This window comes from Leuciscus leuciscus (genome assembly GCF_965113295.1).
Source record: "Leuciscus leuciscus genome assembly, chromosome: 12".
NCBI lineage: Eukaryota > Metazoa > Chordata > Actinopteri > Cypriniformes > Leuciscidae > Leuciscus > Leuciscus leuciscus.
In genome coordinates, this window is record NC_138736.1 from 4,182,094 (window position 1) to 4,202,361 (window position 20,268).

Below are 20,268 nucleotides of genomic sequence, written 5' to 3' on the forward strand. Positions count from 1 at the left end.
TCAAGTATTGATCACGTGATCTCGAGACTTCCTTTTTCCTGGAAAACATCATTACATAAACGCTCTGGATCGACTGACTGTGTTTGTTTCTATGGACAGGTTTAACGCTATGGTATATAAATCTAATATCCTTCCAATAACAGCCTTAGTTGGAAGTGAGCGGTGTTTTCGTCTGTCATGTGATTGAGGAACAGAAAGTAATCACAGTAAGTACACAGTGGCTTAAACTGGTCGTTTTTAAGCATTTATTAACGAAATTCATATAAGGTACCCATTCCTAGCTTGGCAAAATCGAGGCTTCCGGATGTATATTCGCACATATTAAAGAAACGAAACGATATCGAGATATTCACTTCCTTGTTTAGTGCTTTCCCTTCCTGTAAGCGTGTTCTGTTAAAGAATGTAAATGTGTTGAATCTTCAGACTGAGACTGAAGAATGAGGTTCTCTATGGAGCTTCGCCTCATCGGTGTGTCTGTGTGTGTGTTGCTGCTGTGCGGCTCATCGTGCGGATCTAATGCCTCTGTTCCTCTGGTCATGTGGCACGGCATGGGTGAGACACATCACATCATCATATCACATCACGATCAATCAAACCTGCTGGTTCATAATTATGGAAGCATATTGGTAGCAATTTTCAATTTGAAATGTGACAATGCAAAATGACAATGCATTTCTGTATTTAAATGTACATTTTCCATTACATTTATGCAACTTTTGGTGCAAAATTAAAATGAAAAATCAATTATATAATTTACATTTGCCATTTCATATACTAGCCTAGTTTTAATATGTAAATTGAATACATATTTGAACACTTTATAAGTTGCAAAATTAAAATGTATTAAAGAAATGATTAGATCTGTTTAACATGTTCAAGCCAAAATTACCATTTAAATGTTATTTTTCTTAATTGCATTTACACTCACAGTTAAGACACTTGTGATTGCATTTTCATTAAATGTCCCGCATATTTCCATATTAAAACTAGTGTATGAAATGGCAAAAGTAATTTATTTTTACCACCAATGTTGCACAAATGTAATGGAAAATGTAAATTTAAATACAGAAATGCATTGTCATTGTAAATATTGCATTGTCATTTTGCATATTACATTACAAATTGAATATTGCTACCCATATGCCATTGAATTACGGGAATCACCAGGGTAATGTACAGTGTCACTCCACAAAAAGTACTCTGACTTAGCAACTAAAAACTGACACCAACTTTTTGAGATATGCAATTTATATATACATATGAAAACAGAATATATTATTTTTAGTGCTGTCAAATCAATGAATCGGATCTAACATAAAAGGTAAATATATAATATGTGTGTAATATATATACTGTATGTATCACACACATATTATCGCTTTGCGTTTGAGAAAAGTGCAATATAAATAAAATTTATTATTATTATATATACAAACTTTTATGTTAGATGTGATTAATCGATTTGACAGCACTAATCATTTTGTATTTATATCTCCATTTATAATGAGACTTCTATTTCAAATAAATTATTTTCAACTTTCTATTCATCAAATAATCCTGAAAAAATGTATCACAGTTTCCCCTAAAAGATGAAGCAGCACAACAGTTTTCAACATTGATAATAATAATAATAATGTTTATATAAATGTTTCTTGAGCATCAAATCAGCATATTAGAATGATTTGTGAAGGATCATGTGACACTGAAGACTGGAGTAATGATGCTGAAAATTCAGCTTTGATCACAGGAATAAATGACAATTTACAGAAAATATCTATTTTAAATTAATATTAAAATATTTTTTTTTTTTTTTTTACTGCATTCTAATAAATCCTCGTGAGAATAAGATATTTGTTATTCTAATAAATGCCCATTAGTGTCATGATCTATGGAAAAGGCATTTTTTGTGTGAAATGACCTACTGCGTTTACTATAAAGATAACTAGATAATTGCTAATTATCACTGTGATTTGCAGGAGACAGTTGTTGTAATCCCCTGAGCATGGGTGCAATGAAGAAGATGGTGGAAGAGGAAGTCCCAGGAATTTATGTGCTTTCCCTGATGATCGGCAAGTCTGTTCTACAGGTAAAGCAGGTCGACACCCGCCATTCCTGTCATTGCCGAAGTTGTTTCGAATAAAAGTGTCTGATTTTGTTTCGTTGTTTCACAGGACACTGAAAATGGCTTCTTCATGGATGTCAATGAGCAGGTGTCTTTGGTTTGTGATCAGCTGTCCCGGGACCCTAAACTGAAGGGAGGCTACAATGCAATGGGCTTCTCCCAAGGGTCACAGTTTCTGTGAGTGGTTATTATACAAATATATTCATTCAAAGGGTTATCGGAAGTGTAATCGTGTCTGTCTTTCGTAAGGCGAGCAGTTGCTCAGCGCTGTCCTGATCCCCCGATGAAGAACCTGATCTCGGTCGGTGGGCAGCATCAAGGTAATGTGACAAACAACACTTACTTCCTAAAAGTGGTTAGGAGTTTACAGGAACAATGTGGCATAACTACCTTATGGAAGCTTGTTTCCGCCACAGAGTGAAAAATAAAAAAGGTAATTGCGACTTTTTAATCTCACAATTCTGACTTTTTTTCCTCACAATTGCGAGTTTACATCTCACAATTCAGACTTTATATCTCAGAATTACGTGATATAAAGTCGCATTTGCAGGTTATAAAGTCAGAATTACGTGATATAAAGTCGCAATTGTGTGTTATTAAGTCAAAATTGTGTGATATAAAGTCAGAATTATGAGATATAAACTCGCAATTGCGAGAAATATACTTGAAATTCGGACTTTTTTTCTCAGAATTGCATGTTTATATCTCGCAATTCTGACTTTATCATATGCATTTGGGAGATATAAAGTCAGAATTGCATGATAAAAAGTCGCAATTGCGTGTTATAAAGTCAGAATTGTGAGATATAAACTATTCTGAGGTTTTAAAAAAAAGTCTGTCTTTTTTTTCCTTAGAATTTGACTTTATATCTCACAATTGTGAGTTTATATCTCACAATTCTGAGAAAAGATGTCAGAATTGCAAGATATAAACTCGCAATTATGTGTTATAAAGTCATAATTGCGTGAAATAAAGTCAGAATTGCGAGATATAAAGTCAGAATTGCAAAATATAAAGTCATAATTGCGTGAAATAAAGTCATAATTGCGAGATATAAAGTCAGAATTGCTTGAAATAAAGTCAGAATTGCTTGAAATAAAGTCAGAATTGCGTGATATAAAGTCAGAATTGCAAAATATAAAGTCATAATTGCGTGAAATAAAGTCAGAATTGCGTGATATAAAGTCAGAATTGCGTGATATAAAGTCGCAATTGTGAGAAAAAAAGTCAGAATTCTGACTTTATAAGATGCAATTGCGACTTTATATCTCGCAATTCTAACTTTATTTCACGCAATTCTGACTTTATATCTCGCAAATCTGAGAAATAAAGTCAGAATTGCGAGATGTAAACTCGCAATTGTGAGATAAAAAGTTGCAATTATCTTTTAAAATGTTTTATTCTGTGGCGGAAATGAGCTTCCATACTACCTTGTTTTGATTATGCTGTTTCAAGATATGCAACCGTTTTAAATAATGGAGTAGGAATAAAGTTTCATGGAATATAATTTTATAATATTTGCAGTCACAATCTATTACAACATTTAAAATTATACACACTACTGTTTAAAATGTTGGGGGTCAGTAAGATGTTTTTGCAAGTCTCTTATGCTCACCAATGCATTCATTTAATAGTAAAAAAAAATAGTAATATTGTAAAATTATTGCGGTTTAAAATTAATGTTGTTCTATTTGAATATATTGTCAACTGTAATTTATTCCTGTGATCAAAGCTGAGTTTTCAGCATCATTACTACAGTCTTCAGTGTCACATGATCCTTCAGAAATCATGCTAATATGATGATTTGCTGCTCAAGAAATATCAATGTTGAAAACCGTTGGGCTGCTTCATATTTTTGTGGAAACCGTGAAACATCTTTCAGTATTTTTTGATGAATATAAAGTTCAAGTGAGTCAAACAGCTGTTTTTTAAATCCTGTTTTGGTCTGACATGTGGTTCTCTCTTCCTCTTTTCTGTAAATCACAGGGGTATTTGGTCTTCCTCATTGTCCTGGTGAAAGCTCTCATATCTGTGACTGGATTCGTAAGAAGCTGAACTCAGGAGCCTACACTGATGCGATTCAAAAACAGTGCGTGCTTGGTTATGGGCTTCTCAACAGACCATTTCATGTTACTCTAAACTGATTATTGTTTCGGAGCTTCTATTTACACCAAGTGCAAATATGCCGCATTGTTGTCCGAGGCTATTTACATGAACTCCGCCAACCAATGTCTGGTTGAGCCAGACAAAATTACAAAAGAAATCCAGCTTTTTACGATTGCAGTCGATATGATCATATACACTGAATATGTTGTTACTGCATACTGTTTTTGTTTTATAATATACTAGTATACACTGAGATGCAAATAGGATCTGCCACTATTTGCACTTAGTACAAATATCATCTAACTAGTGTTTGCTCTTAGTGTAAAGAAAATATGTTTTGTTGCTATTTACACTTGCATTTTTTGTGTGTGATTGTCTAGTCAAGCATATTGATTGTGATTTTATGTTAGCTTGGTGCAGGCTCAGTACTGGCACGATCCCCTCAATGATGACTTGTATAAAAAGTACAGTCTCTTCCTTGCTGACATTAATCAGGAGCGGGTAAGTCTGAGGATAAGGGTAAAAAATTACTATAAAATAGATATATTTGCCTGTGTGGTGTAAATGATTGATATTTCTGTCAGGTGGTGAACGAGACCTACAAGAAGAATCTCATGTCCCTGAATAAGTTTGTCATGGTTAAGTTCCTACAGGACACTATGGTCGATCCTGTGGATTCTGAGGTATGTCAATAGTTTATTTTAAATCTCTCTTTTATTATTGAATTAAAATCTCTTACTAACTGAATTTCCATTATTAGTGGTTTGGTTTCTATAAAGCTGGTCAAGGTAAAGAGCTGGAAACGCTGCAAGAAAGTGCAATATATACAGAGGTAAACATGCTTGTCTTTTGTCTTTAATTTTTTTAATACTTTATATCCTGCATAATATTGCTATTTATTTATTACTTTGATGATACTGTTACCACATTTCCTGTTCAATTGAACCTAGTGATGGGAGAAACGAAGCTTTGAAAACGTTGATTCAATTGAATCAACTGCTTCGTAAAATGAATCACTGTTTTTTTTTTTTATACTTTATATCCTGCATAATATTGCTATTTATTTATAACTTTGATGATACTATGGGGAAAAAATATTTCCTGTTCAATTGAACCTAGTGATGGGAGAAACGAAGCTTTGAAAACTTTGATTCAATTGAATCAACTGCCTCGCAAAATGAATCACTGTTTGTAAGCGCTCAAAACGCCGCACTGGTGACCTCTGCTGGTCAAAACAGTGTAAATGCAACGACAATGCTAGACATGCATAAAAAACACCTTTTACAAACCAATTACAAATTTATTATTGAAAGTTTAATCTACTAAATGCAATTAACAAGTCATCTAATACCAGTGAATACGAAGTGTCTGTATATGTTATTTTATTACATTGTAAGGCTTGTTTTATGTAGAGCTTGATTAATCAGTCCAATAAGAGACTAAAACGCTATTAAATATTACGATATATAAAAATAAAATAAGAAATAAATAAAATTTAAAAGAACAGGGATCAACGCCCCGATTTGAAATCATGTGACTCTGCGCGCTACGAATCATTAGTTCGAAACAAATGATTCGTAAAGGTTTCGAAGCTTCATGAATCCCGTTCCGAAAGCACGGTGCACCAATTGAACATTTTCCCATATTAAGTGTGTGTGTGTGTGTATATATAGTGATTTATCTACCGTTATTTTGTATCGTCAGGATCGCCTGGGGTTGAAAGAGATGGATTCTGCAGGAAAGCTTGTGTTCCTCGCCAGTGATGGAGATCACCTACAGTTCACCCGAGAGTGGTTTAATGAGCATCTACTTCCCTACATTCGCTAAACACAGTGACACGCTTTCATTCCCGATGAGAGAGTTAATAATGCACACTTAGTCCACTGTCAGTCTTACACTATGCCGCCTGTCTTGTCTTGTTGCACTGATCTGATTTTTATTTGACTGGTTTTTAATATCGATTATTTTTTGCTTCTAATCGTGTACTATTTTTCAATTAATTTTTCTCACACAATAAAACATTGAATCTTACGAACCCAGTGGCCCATGTATTTATTTACAACTAATCACATAAAGGGTGGTGTACCACTTACATTACCAGCTTGAGGCTTGTTGAGCTGCTCTGAAAAGTTTCTGATTGGATAAAACAGGACACGTGTTTAAGTGCTTTGTTAGGTAAGAACATCGACATTAGCAAACTGTTTTGTTTACATTTGATTAATGTAAAGCATCCTTGCTGAATATTACTTTATAAAACATACGCTTCCTGGTCAGTAAGATTGTTTTTTTAAACTACATACATTGGTTGTTTCTTTTATGGTTGTTCAACACTATAATCACCTTTGTTAACATTTTCAAATTGCCCTTTTGCAACAAAAGTTATCTACCGATTATATTCAATAAAGTACATCAAAGACACAGAAAAAAAGTGATGTTATTTATTGCAACAGTTTTAATGATGTTTGTTCTCCAGTATTATTTTCTCAGAGCAAAAAGACAAATGATACAAAAGAAATTCCATACACATGACCTCAATATTATGGAAAGTAAAGATTAAGAGGTTGGAATTAAGGTCTAAACTAGTTAAAGCATGTGATGAGAGCTAAGAGGTGGGACACGATTCATGTAAAGCCAGTATCTGTACAGCAAGATATCAGACACGGACCGTACCATGAGCATCCGAACATTAGGCTGTGTGTCTTTTCTGCCTCTCCAGTTTGTGCCAAAAACACTCAAAACCTTTCCATCACAAACCATGGAATGTTAATTTATTTACATTACAGGGAATGTTGCATGTGCTCTGGAATACAAGATGAAATCAAGAGGGAAAAGAGAATTTTTCTAAAGCAATGACACGATGGGAATTATAACTGTGATTCTGCAAGTTACTCAAGATGCCAATTCACCCTCTAAATAAGATTTGACAAATCATCATTCTAATTATCCCTCGGAATTTTTTTAATTTTTTAAAATAAAAGTTACAGTAAATGTCTGTGTTGGTGGTCAGAAGAGGGACATTTGTGTGCTTCATATCTGAATTGCATATGTCAAAAAGAAAACGCAGTGACCCTCCCCCCCAATACTTGCCCCCTGACCAGAAAATGCAAAAAAAAGAGAATCAAAAATACAAAACACAATTATGATAACATGACTTGATTCCTCTTGTTGGCCATTCATGTGTTATTTTATATGGCTGCAAGACAAAAACAAAACATGAAAACACCCCAACTGTTGGCAATCGATTTCAAGTGCTAATGTTTTTAAATCAATGGAATAGAGGAGAATGATGCCCTGCCATTGACTGAGCAAGTGTTTCTGGTAAGCGAGTAGTCATGTCACTAGCTGAGGGAAGATGTGATTGCCGCTGTGATTGGCTGATAGGAGAGTTGACCTGGTTGGCATTCCATTCTACTTTGTAGTTTAAGCTCATTGGTCAGTCAGGTAGGACACTGCAATGGGGGTGGTCTCTCGCACAGGTCTGGTCCTTTATCCGGCAATCTCGGTTGCTGTGGTGACCAGCTTGCTGCCATCCCAGATGGTTTTGAACTGTTCAGGGACTGGGATCTCAGTCTTGAAAGAAAATGGAGAGAAACATAAAGATTAGTGCTGTCAGTCGACTTAATCGCACATTTTTATCCTAACATTTTTTATTTTTTTTTAATATATTTCACGTTTATTTCACTAAAGACGATTTATTTTCAATATTTTGAGTTAAGTGAACTGTGCCTTTAATATAGCAGTAGTGAACCGGTTCAGATTTTTACTTGGTTGTTTTTGATCCATGCAACCTTGTAAACAGTGCTTTAATATTTGGATAGAAAATATATATAGAAATTGATTACTGTTAGACATACCTAAAAATCTTAAAAACAATCACATGTAAAACAACAATGCACAGTAACTGTATAAATGAAATACAGATTAATTCTTATTAAAGCTACACAAGTTATTCAGTGAAGTGATTTTCTCTTTTTCTTTTGCTCTTTGATGAACATCATTGACACAGACTGTATCAGGTTTATTAGGCTGCAGTCACTTTAAGCCCTGACACACTTTAAGCCCAACTCTTGATGTTCATTTAAGACTTTTTAACTTGTTTAAAGCTTGGTGTTGTTGCCTTATGACTGTGCTTATGAGGATTCTCTACAAAAACAGGCATTTTGACATAATTCTGTGTGTTTTTGTCCGTTCAAGCGCGATAAGACGCGAAAGAGAACTCAAATCGGCACTGTCATGCTGACGTGAGGTGGCTTTATGTGTGTGTTGGATGTGTGTTTCACAAACAGCACACCTGTACAGAATTGCCTTCTTAATCGCATTTGAATGGTTTAAAAGCACTTGAACGAATGAGAGCATGTTCATATACCGTTACACTAGACAAAGGATGCCAGGAAAAAGGGATGTTGCACTATATACATTTTTAACATTATTTTAAAATAATCACAAAAATGAACGTGATGATTTTAACAGCTCTAGTGTCAGGAAATGTTTATAATTCATAAACAAATTAATATCTTCTCTTACATATTCTCCATCTTTGTTGGGCACCAGCACGTTCATCTCTGAGCTCTTAGCGCTGATGATTTCACATGCCAGAGAGTCTTTGCTCAGGTACACATGGCAGCCATCTGTCTTGTTGATGGAGATGGTTGGCACTTTACCCATAACCTGGAAATCAAGAGGAGAACAATGACTCGGAATAAAGAGCAGATGCAAAACAGGAGTGCTAAGAAAAGAAAACGGGCAATGCTACTACTTTCAATTACAAGATATGTAAATGTTTAAGGGAATTACATTTAAGACCATTTTAATTAAAAGTTAAAAAAAATAAAATTAGTTTTCTGAGGGAACAGTTTTCAAAGGGTGTTATTCTCTATATCAGTGTCACCGTTTCTGAACTCCCTGAAACACTTTAACACTGTGGATACTCTGTATTCAAGTACATGTATAGGAGGAGAGGAGAGTAATAAAGCACAAATATACACACCTGGATCTTAACATCCCTGCAGTTGATCACCTCAATAATACCCACAACATCGTCAAAGACAAGACCCATTTTCTTACAGTTATCTGCAGAGAAAACAACAACAAACTTATATCTAAACTTGTTCATTTGTTAACATTAGTTACCAAAGAACTAACAGTGAACAATACTTCTACAGCATTTATTAATCTTAAACAATATTTACTAACACATTTTTAAAATCAAACATTGTATGTGTTAACATTAGTTAATGCACTGTGAACTAACATGAACAAACATTTTTAATAACTAAAAATCTGTCATCATTTAGCTTTGGTACAACTTGAGGGTGAGTAAATGACAATTTTCATTTTTGGGGGAACTATCCTTTAATTTTAGTTAACCCTTTAACTGTCGTCAGTCCCCCCCATAAATTATGACAGTGAAACAGAAAAAAAGTTATATAAGTTTGAGTTTATGAAAATGTAATATGTAAAAATATAATTATTTATATAAAATATACATATTACAAAATATATTTTACTCTAAAACTGCTAGAAAATTAAAGCCAAAAATGTAAACAAGTTGTGTTCCAAATTTTAGGTTGATATCTCAAAAAATGAGCTTTCAGTAAGATTTAATTTGGGCGCAGTACCAGACTTTTTCACTAGATGGACAGCCAGCTTCCTCACTGACCATATAAGGGCACCTCCATTTTCATACATGTTTTGAGTGATCTGAACCATGCATTTCCATAATTTCATAACATTTATGAAGTATACATCCTATTCAGAAATAGTATGGGTGTTTTGGCAGTATTTGATTTGATTTCAACCTCTAATAAACAAAAACATTATCAGACCTTTTTTTCTCATAAAATGTAATTGATGTTATCTTTTCAACTCTTGACATGAAAACAAACTGAGGTTTCTACCAATCTTTTATGATTTTTCATGTTTATTTCTATTTCAAAATAAAGGCCTAAACATGCCTAATGAATATGAAATATTATTGTTGCAAATTGATAAATTACTGCTCCTCTGTAATTTATTTTTAAAAAACAGCCACCAAATATGAAAACTAGAGATTGTAAGCTTTCAAATGATATATAGTTTGTCAATATTACTTTAGGTTTTTACTAAGATATTATTGTTCTAAATTATATATATATATATATATGGGCATGACACTTAAGGGGTTAATAAAAGTGTCTGTTGATGCATTATCTAATGTTAACAAATGAGAACTCGCTGTAAAATGTGAACAATGGAGGAACTGCTGGTAGTGTGTACAGACCTACAATAATGGAGTTGATCTTCCCCTTCACCTGTAAAGTGCTGTTGTTGCACTTAAAGGCATAAACCACCTGTTTCAGCTCTGTGTCACTGATCACAAGGCCCTGGGCACCTTCCTGGTTTTCCTATAGGCAAAAAAGCCAAAGAGAGGATCGCATACAAAGTTAAATGAACTGGCCGAACAGTGTCATGTCTTCACATATTTAGTTTATGTCAGCACTAACACATTACATCTTTTTTTAGCATCTTTTTGTATAAACAGCCGAGTCCGAGATGGAAAATACCTTTCAAAATGGCGTTTCCAAAAATAGTCTCAGCTGCATACACAGACTATAACAGGCAAACTGACTCACTCACCACTTTCCATTTCTTGCCGTCCAGCTCCAGCACTGGGGGAAGAGTGCGGGCCGGGCTGGCAGCCGCCGTGGGCCGAGAAGCGACGGGTTTGGGCCCAGAAGGCAAAGGACCTGTTTGGGATTTGAGCGCAGGATTCTTGTGGGTCTTCTTGTCATCAGACACATGCTTCAGTCCTTACAGGGAGTAAAAAAAAAAAAACATAGGGATATTAAAGACAAGTCTTCAATAAATTCCACACCCTGAATTGTTGTTTTATTATTTTTTATTATTATTATTAATAATTATTTTTTATTATTATTAATAGTGTGATTTTTGGTGTTCAATCTTCATTTGGTTTTTTCCTCTCTTAATTCAGCCATTTTCATCGACAAACAAGGGTCATTTGACTTGTGTTTTTACTGATCACTTGTAAACTGTGTTGACAATCTTTTTTTTATTGCAATGATTGTATGGGCAGGGATGGGAACAGTATATTGTATACTAGAAACTAGACTAGAGGTTTTTCACATTTAGTGGAAAGAGAGCACAATTGCGTACAGAAAGGCCTTAACTGCTAGATCTGCTTATTTTTCCACCCTCTTAAAAAGAAAACAAATACAACCCTACGTATTTATTGGACACAGTGGCTAAATTAACGAGAAATAAAGCTTCAACTCCAGACGTTTCCAAACAGCACAGCAGTAATGACTTTATGAACTTCTTTACTTGCAAGATTGATAATTTTAGAGGGAGAATTATAACTATGTAACTGTCTACAACAGTGTCACATTGCAGTACATTGCAGTGTCCCTGAGGAAAAATTGCATTCATTCGTTGCTATAGGAGAATAATAATTGTGGTACAGTATGGAGTACCACAAGGCTCAGTACTAGGACCGTTGCTTTTCACCCTGTACGTGCTACCCTTCGGAGATATCATTAGGAAACATGGTATTAGCTTTCACTGTTACGCTTATGATACTCGGCTCTATATTTCTTCATGCCCTGAAGAAACTTACCAATTCACAAAAAATTTACGGAATGCATTTCTCATATATATATATATAAAAATAAACAAAAATTGGATGACTAGTAATTTCCTACTACTTAATTCTGAAAACAGATATTCTAATTATTGGTCCAAAAACCTCCACACATAATAACCTAGAATACTGTCTAACACTTGATGGATGCTCTGTCAAGTCTTCGTCGTCAGTATATACCTGGGTGTGCTCTTTGATACCAATCTTTCATTTGAAAGCCACGTTTCTATATCTAAATTAGAACAGTTGATGGACCCCATTGACTTCTATAGTATTTTTTCCCCCCCACTATGGAAGTCAGTGGTCCATCAACTGTCTGGTTACCGACATTCTTCAAAATATCTTCCTTTGTGTTCAGCAGAAGAAAAATTCATACAGGTTTGAAACTACTTGAGGGTGAGTAAATGATGATAGAATTTTCATTTTTAAGTGAACTATTCCTTTTAGTGTCACTTCATGGCAAAAAGGCTGCTGACCCCTGCCCTAGAGCCCCATGGACGTGAACAAGCGAGGGCCACAGGACCATATCGTTAGGAACAAGCCTTTTTGCTGTGAAGACTGCAATGACCTTTTCACATACACTGATGCTCCCATTACAGTGCATCAAGTGGAACAATCTGCATAAATTCCAATCAATCAAAAGGACGGTTTAATGTTTTAGCGATGATCCTTCCATCAGTTAAACTGCAATAAATGTGCCACTGAATGTTTTGTGGCTCTACTGGAGCCGCTTTAGTACCACATCAAGTCAGGGATCCATGTAATACCTTTAGTAATATCAGCTCCCTTGTTGAGAGAGGCGAAGAGAGCGTTGCGAGAGACTGCTCCAGAGTCTCCAGCTGAAGACTTTTCACCGAAGTCCATGGGGGGTGGAGGGCCTGGGGGAGGCGGAGCCGGAGCGCCACCAGAGGCCGAAGCTACGGGACCCTGTAAAACAAAAACAATTAAACCTAATATTCCGAACCACGTGGGACAAACTGAAACACACGAGAATGAGACTCACAGTCTTGCTCCAGCTCAATCCAGTGGTGTGGTGCTGCTTGATGTAGGCCTGCAGCTCGGCCCAAATGGACACGTAGGCATTGACCCAATCCACATGCATCTTATCTCTGAAAATAAGACAATAAAGCAGGTGGGAAAATGACCGATGTGCCATTTAGCTTCTGTACAAGTTTCTTCACACCACAGACAGACACATACTTCTCCTTGTAATCCTTGAGCACACGGTTGGTGTAAAACATGGCTGCGTCCTGCATGTCCTTCACAAAGGGGCCTGGCTTTGGGGCCTAAAAACAAAAACAAAGACAGAGTTGCAAATTTATTGCATTCAACTAGTGATAAAAAGAGCATATCAATATTTTTAATCATTTTGCATAATAACATTTCTTTGAAATTACTTTGATACCACTGCATACATCCTTGAAAAACCATATCATCACTGTCAGATGGAAACCTTGTAACACCATATCTCCCCATACCCCATCCCCCCCCATCCCCCAACCTCGTAACCCCATTGGATCCTCAAACTGTCAGTCAAACCTCATAACTCCACCCACCTCTATCATGAATGAAGTGACGCACACATTTTGGACCGTCTCTGCTAGTTTGCAATGCAAGGGTAAATAACCAACTGGTTGTTTAAATAAGTACAGCGTTTTTTTTATGCATACAGTTTTAATTATGCATACAGTGTTTTTTCCATTTCCTGAAAAGTAGCGGTTTTGGGCATATATGAGTTTTCCGCATGACAGTGACGATACGCAAAGCATGCCAGCCTAACCCAGATATTTGTAAATGTAGTCACAGCAGGAAATGGTCACACTGAAAATTGATTTGTTAAGAGTGCAAAAAGTCCCATAACTTAGGGCTGCACGATTATGACAAAAATCATAATTGTCGATTATTCCCTTGAAATTGTAATTGCGATTATTAACTACGATTGTCATAGTTTACATTGAAGCGAGTACGACATCACTTCCTGTCAGCAACCGTAACTTCTGTTGGTTGCAATTCGCAAACTCACCACTAGATGGCGCTAAAAATTACACACTGCACCTTTCAAATAAGCGATAGAAAGACAAACAAAAACACATCTTAAGCACACAGAATAATGTAAGTGAACTTTTTTTTTGTAATTGCGCCTTTAAATGATTACATAATTGTGGCATCCGTAATTGTAATCGCGATTACAAATTCGATTGATTGTGCAGCCCAACCATAACTGTTTTAATTACAAACAGAAACGACACACAACTACAAAACTGCAACACACCGACAGCACCAGACTTACCATGGCGACCCAGCCGAGGGCAGGAACGCTCTCGCTGACCGCAGAGAGGTGGTTGAAGAGGGGAGAGGAGCGGTTCTTCTCTCTGAACGCCTGCACCTCCTGGATCACTTTAGACACGGGGGCCAGCAGAGGAGCCAGGGCGGACTATATCAGAGGAAAAGATGCACAGACAGATGACAAGATGTTGCAAAAATAGTAAACAATATTGGTGTGAAAGATACACTACTGTTCAAAAGCTTGGCATCAGCAAGAATTAAACCGATCATTAAGCAAGGATGCATTAATTTGATCAAAAGTGACAGTAAAGACATTTATTAAGTAAAAAAAAGCTGTTCTTTTCACTTTTTTATTCATCCAAAAATATGAAGCAGCACAACTGTTTTCCACATTGATAATAATCATAAATGTTTATTGAGCAGCAAATCATCATATTAGAATGATTTCTGAAGGATCATGTGACACTGAAGACTGGAGTAATAAAGTGATTGCAGGAATAATGACATTTAAAATATATTCAAATATTATAAATTGAGATAGTTCACTGGTTTTAATGTATGTTGATCAATTAAAAGCAGCCTTGTTGAGACTTTCAAACATACAACATTTCTAGCGGTAGTGCAGTAACCGATCTCATTTTAAAGTGTAACCTCATACTTACTATTTTTACTGTAAGAATATTTTTTAATCTTACAGTTCAAACTACAATCCGGCCTCTAGCTCATAAATGCCAGAGGAGAACTGGCCCCCGACTGAGCCTGGGTTCTCCCAAGGTTTTGTTTCTCCATTAGGTCACCTGATGGAGTTTTAGGACACCATTAGGTCACCTGATGGAGTTTTAGGACACCATTAGGTCACTTGATGGAGTTTTAGGACACCATTAGGTCACCTGATGGAGTTTTAGGACACCATTAGGTCACTTGATGGAGTTTTTCGGTTCCTTGCCACTGTTGCCTTTGGCTTGCTCAGTTGGGGATATTTTGGGGATATTTAATTTAATTTTATCAATCAATAAATTCCACTTGAAACAAACCTTGTTGTAGTATTTTAATTTAATATTGTGAAGCTGCTTTGATACAATCTGTATTGTGAAAAGCGCCATACAAATATACTTGATACTTGACTTACATCAGAAGGTTTCTGGGAACGGGAGGCAGTGACCAGAAGCTGTCTTTGACAGGAAAAGGCCTGCTTCATCATCTCAGCCTGTGACACAGAACAAAGGATAAGGAACATTGCGTGCCGTGGACTCTTTATCAATGTGTGCCAGTGTTCAGGAACTATAATGACAGTGCAGGATTACATACATGCTTCTGAACGTCTCCCCCGATCTTCTGACTGAGGGCAGCATACTGAGCCACAGGGCCAGAGATCAAAGCGTCATAGGCCTCAACATACGCCGACACCGCTGAAGAGAAGAGGAACAAGAGCAAAGTTACATCATGTTCTAACAAGACTTTCAGCAACAAGCACTTTGTCCGTCCATGACATTGCCACAATGGTAGAGTTTCACTTAAGCCCAAAGTGTCCTTCAGCCAGTGACATAATTTTCATGATCAGGAGGGTCCACACCAATTTTCACAAGTTTTTGCAGATGTTCAACATATATACAATTCTGAGAAAATGTAGATTGAAATGTTCATCTTCAACGAGCTGCAATATTGGAGGTGATGCAGACCATTTCTGCAGCTAAGTTTAATACTTAAAGGGATGGTTCGGAGTAAAATCACCATGACCTCGAGCCAAACACCCCTCCAGAAGTTTTTTTTCCCCTTGGTCGAACGTTATTAAAGTTAGAGCTTATTTAGAGATATCAGCCGAATGGTTTAGTGCAGGCGCTAATGGATCCAAGGTTGTATCTCGTAAATTACCCCACTAATAATGCCCAGAATGGTACCAAACTTCTACAGTAGTACAAATAGGTCCTGTACTCATAAAACGAGGCATTGGAAAGCAGTGCATTCTTCAGACAGAACTGGTTTACATTAGGTTCTTCTTACCTCCAGATCCAGCAGCAGGGCCGCTTACTCCGCCTCCACCCCCAGACATGGACTCCAGACGGCCCACAGCCACCTCCAAACGCTGCACTAGACCCGCTAGCTCTGCCATACCTGCTCACTGAGAGAGAGTGAGAGAGTGAGAGAGTGAGAGAGTGAGAGAGTGAGATATGATTATCACAGCAAGCATGAAAGTCGCAATAAAACAGAACAAATGAAATGAACAAATCTTTTCTTAAAAAACAGGGCTGGGACTTATGAAGTACACAAGGATAGTCTATCAAAGGTCTTCATGCGATTTCAGGTTTAAAAAAAAAAAAAAAGTATTAGGCTTATACTGTAAATGCCATAAACGATTTTTGTTTTGTTCATTATTTATGACAATTTATCATCAGCAAAAAATTCATGATTGTGGGAGGCCAGTTAAAAAAAAAAAATTTTTTAAACATACAGATGCATTGCTCACAATAATAAACTGGGGTGAATTTTCATTTAATTTTATGCCGATTTTCAAGACTCTTCATGTATTCTGACTTCAGCATTTTGTTTTTTCCCATTTATAGTAAAATCAACAAAAAGAGCACCAGTGGCAGAGCACATAAACACTGAACGCACGGATGCACAATGTGCCGAGCCTGGAGAGAATGCAGGACGTGCCATAACATGTGGTCCCGCAAGAATGCAACGGGAAGAAAAAAATCTGTAAGGAAAAAATTGCCAAACCTCTGAAGATAAAAAAAAAGGAGGAGGAAGTAGATCTTGTTTGCCTTCTCAGGGCAACTTCCACAGGGCAAGTCCCTCTTTACTGCCCCTTCACATGCACACAACACACTAACATTACGTAACAGAAACCTGATACACCAATCTGGCTCACTGACTCACTCCCTTCACCTGAATGCTCTTCTGGGAAATGCACAGGTATCCATAATATGAGCACCCGCTTCTAATGAGAGCATGCACCAAATCCTGAGGGAAATCTTCGAACTCCTTCAGGAATCACAAATTTCCCAGGACTGCATTACAACTGTAATACTAAACTATTAAAGGTGAGCAAGTTCATGTCTGATACATTACATGGCCCTAGTATAGAAAATTCAATATGAAAGAGTAAAGTTTGAGTAAGCTAGTCAACATTTACTCTTATAATAATAACAGATTCAATCAGCTGTGGCTGTTTTCAGGCAAAAAAACATTTTAATCACACAGAACTGATATCACAGAAGTACAGTAACCTTGAGGAAATAAAAGCACATGAGCAAAGCAGAATTTCAACTTTTGCCAAATATAATAAAGATAGTGATTACGGCATAAGTCAACGAGCAGAGTCAAACTAGAGTCAAATTTTCTGTTTCTCCACATTGTAAAGAAAATATTTACATTCAAATTAGAGTTAGTCAAATGTCATTGCCTGAGGCTCAGGTAAACAATATCAGAGCAATTCCTAGTGTCCTCTCGCCCTAAAAACCAGACTGAGGAGAAGCCAACGATTACAGCAGAAACTGCAACGTACAGATGTGGGAAATGATTTAGAGATGATCTTAACTACTTATAAATCACAGTTTGAAATTAACTTTCACTCACCAGGACAGGCTACTACATTTTAAAGTTCAGCCTTTAGGAACTTTTACAAGCCAAAACAAAAACATCAGAAATAAAAAAATGTATATATACTTAAATCTAAGCAGTGATTTTTATAAATGTGGTTTATTAAATCATTATTAAATTATAAAATCTTTATTAAATTAAATTGATAGTTCACCCAAAACAGTTGATGGGCCCCACTGACTTCTATAGTATTTTTTTTGTATAGTATAGTATAGTATATGGAAGTTAATGGTCACAACACTCTTCAAAATATCTTCCTTTGTGTTCAGCAGAACAAAAAAACTTTGGGTTTGGAACAACTTGAGGGTGAGTAGCCTAAATTATGAAATGATGAACTATTCCTTTAATTTCAAACCCAACTTATAATGGTTAAAAACAAGACTAAAATCAATAGTTTCTGTGGTTCAGTACAGAAGCATTACATCACACCTGCTTTAAATTCTGTAGGTAACACCCTAAAAGTAAACATATCAAAACAAGATAAGAATACTACAGTAGATTCAAAGGCAAGACTGAAACGGCAAGCATGTGGGTGTAAGCTGCTCTTCTGGACACAAAAACAGGTCATTTATGCTTCAGGACTAGTCAAACTAGGCCATATATCACATCCATTCTCGGCACAGCGCAGGATGAGATGTGCCATTTATTAAACATACACACACACGACAAGACCAATAGTCTACTGGGGGTTTTAACAAGCAATCAAGCCATTATTATGATTGCAATAGGACACGAAGCAAGAAACAAGCCAAGAGATTTGATGTGATTTGAATGAATAATCAGGCCAGCCGGCACAACACGGTCGCGCGCTCAGTCAGACAATACTGGGCGATTGTTTATACAGAAAATAACATGAAGACGGAAACAATTTAGCGATCGCGACTCTCGACGAGTTTGTGTTCATATTTCCTGCCCTTTACACCCGCCCCACTTCCTACATTTGCGCTGTAGCGATTTTCGGTGTTCTTTTGAGTCGGATCTTTACAGTGAATCAGTTGAACCGAGTCTAAAAAATGTAATTGAACAGAATCAACTGTCAAACGGTTTTCTAATCAACATTTCACCACCTACTTCACCCGAGAATAATGAATGATCTGTGACACGATGAACAAGGTGAATACTACTAGAAATGTTACAAATAAAACGTATGGATCAGTGTTTACAACTTGATTGACCATTTTCACCATTTCTGAGTTTCTCAGAAGCGGAAGTAGTCATATTTGGGTAAACTTTTTATAATAGAGGTGAATAAGAGACTACATTAAATATATTTTGTGTTCTCATTTGCTCAAATAGCAAAAGAAAAACTCCACGATAGTGTCTTCACAACTTTCCAAAGAGGAAACAAAATAGAGAGAGATTGATAATGGCAGTTGTTGATTTGACCGTCTCTCCCACAGCCGCTGTATTAGAATCAAAACTAGTTTTTTTGTAATTTGATGCAACGGTAATATAATATTAAATATAGTGTTATAAATGGACATACATTTTTTTTAAATGATTGAAAATATTAAAAAACTGCAGGATTTACGATGATGATGACCGTTAAAACGCGTCATCACAGTCTGTGAAAACTATCCACACATTCGAAAAGCGTTATATTAGAACACTATGACGTAATGACGCCAAAGAATCGCCGAATTGTTTTTGAACCGGTTCTTGAAACGTACTGTTCGAAAGAACCGATTCGCAGAGATGAGTCGGACTTCCCATCACTGAGCTCTGCAAGATCAGGAACTTTTCCAGCCGACGCATTTAGACTGCAGTTCAGAAATCTGCACACATGCAAATATATGATACATCGCGTTTTATTGATAAGGCCTAATGCCACTGTGAGAATGTATCGCTTTTGAGAGCATTATGCGCGAGCGATGCCCGTTTCAGTTGTCATGATTTGCGCAGAGACGATTTCCGCCGGCAAGTCGCTTAACAACATATATCTAATCAATATTAGACAATGCATTCAGCCTTTTCTCCTTACCTTTACCGTCTGAGAAATGTTACTGTGGTCCTGGCTTTAATCTTTGATGTTGAATGGGTGTGTTAGGGCTCCCCGTCTGCGATGTCTTCCTGTATGAGCGTGTTGAAGTTCCCAGCTGTCACCGCGCGCCGTTTCCGCCCAAACTCCACCAACAGATCCACTTCCTTATAAGGACAAAGGAGAGAGAGAGAGAGAGAACGAGTGTGTTAGAAAGTGATGCAAAAGAGTAAAACAGGAACAGGAAGACTTAAGACTGAGTGCGAATATCAATTTTGTTTTATTGATTTCACCAAATCTAGGAAATTATATGTAGCATTAATAAAAGGTATTCCCTCAATCTTCCATGTAAGACATGATGTGACATAATTATGTAATAATGAAAGTGCTTATTTTCTTAGATTTTCCTCTTGCTAACTGGCAGGTTTGAAGCAGTCTGTGGTTAGACTTTTTATTTTATACAGTCTATGGTTGGAAGTCTTGGCCAAAATTATTTGTGGAGCCGGAGAGGAAGAGACTTGTTGCCAGAACAGGAAG

At 36.5% G+C, this 20,268-nt stretch overlaps 2 protein-coding genes across 2 annotated transcripts; one reads left to right on the top strand and one right to left on the bottom strand.

The window, feature by feature from the left end:
- Positions 1 to 62: 62 nt before the first annotated feature.
- On the top strand, positions 63 to 6,263 carry ppt1 (palmitoyl-protein thioesterase 1 (ceroid-lipofuscinosis, neuronal 1, infantile)). Its single transcript, XM_082185979.1, has 10 exons — positions 63 to 206; positions 424 to 552; positions 1,977 to 2,086; positions 2,172 to 2,299; positions 2,372 to 2,442; positions 4,109 to 4,211; positions 4,639 to 4,729; positions 4,813 to 4,911; positions 4,989 to 5,060; positions 5,933 to 6,263. Exons 2-10 carry the CDS (start codon positions 438 to 440, stop codon positions 6,053 to 6,055), a joined length of 912 nt encoding a protein of 303 aa, XP_082042105.1. The 5' UTR covers positions 63 to 206; positions 424 to 437; the 3' UTR covers positions 6,056 to 6,263.
- A 389-nt stretch (positions 6,264 to 6,652) lies between these two features.
- cap1 (CAP, adenylate cyclase-associated protein 1 (yeast)) lies at positions 6,653 to 19,890 on the bottom strand. The gene is made up of 13 exons (XM_082185921.1): positions 19,735 to 19,890; positions 16,152 to 16,269; positions 15,459 to 15,559; positions 15,280 to 15,357; positions 14,155 to 14,298; positions 13,065 to 13,150; positions 12,868 to 12,973; positions 12,632 to 12,791; positions 10,844 to 11,016; positions 10,488 to 10,611; positions 9,216 to 9,298; positions 8,753 to 8,896; positions 6,653 to 7,798 (listed from the first exon to the last, which is right to left on the bottom strand). Exons 2-13 carry the CDS (start codon positions 16,258 to 16,260, stop codon positions 7,715 to 7,717), a joined length of 1,392 nt encoding a protein of 463 aa, XP_082042047.1. The 5' UTR covers positions 16,261 to 16,269; positions 19,735 to 19,890; the 3' UTR covers positions 6,653 to 7,714.
- Positions 19,891 to 20,268: the final 378 nt, after the last annotated feature.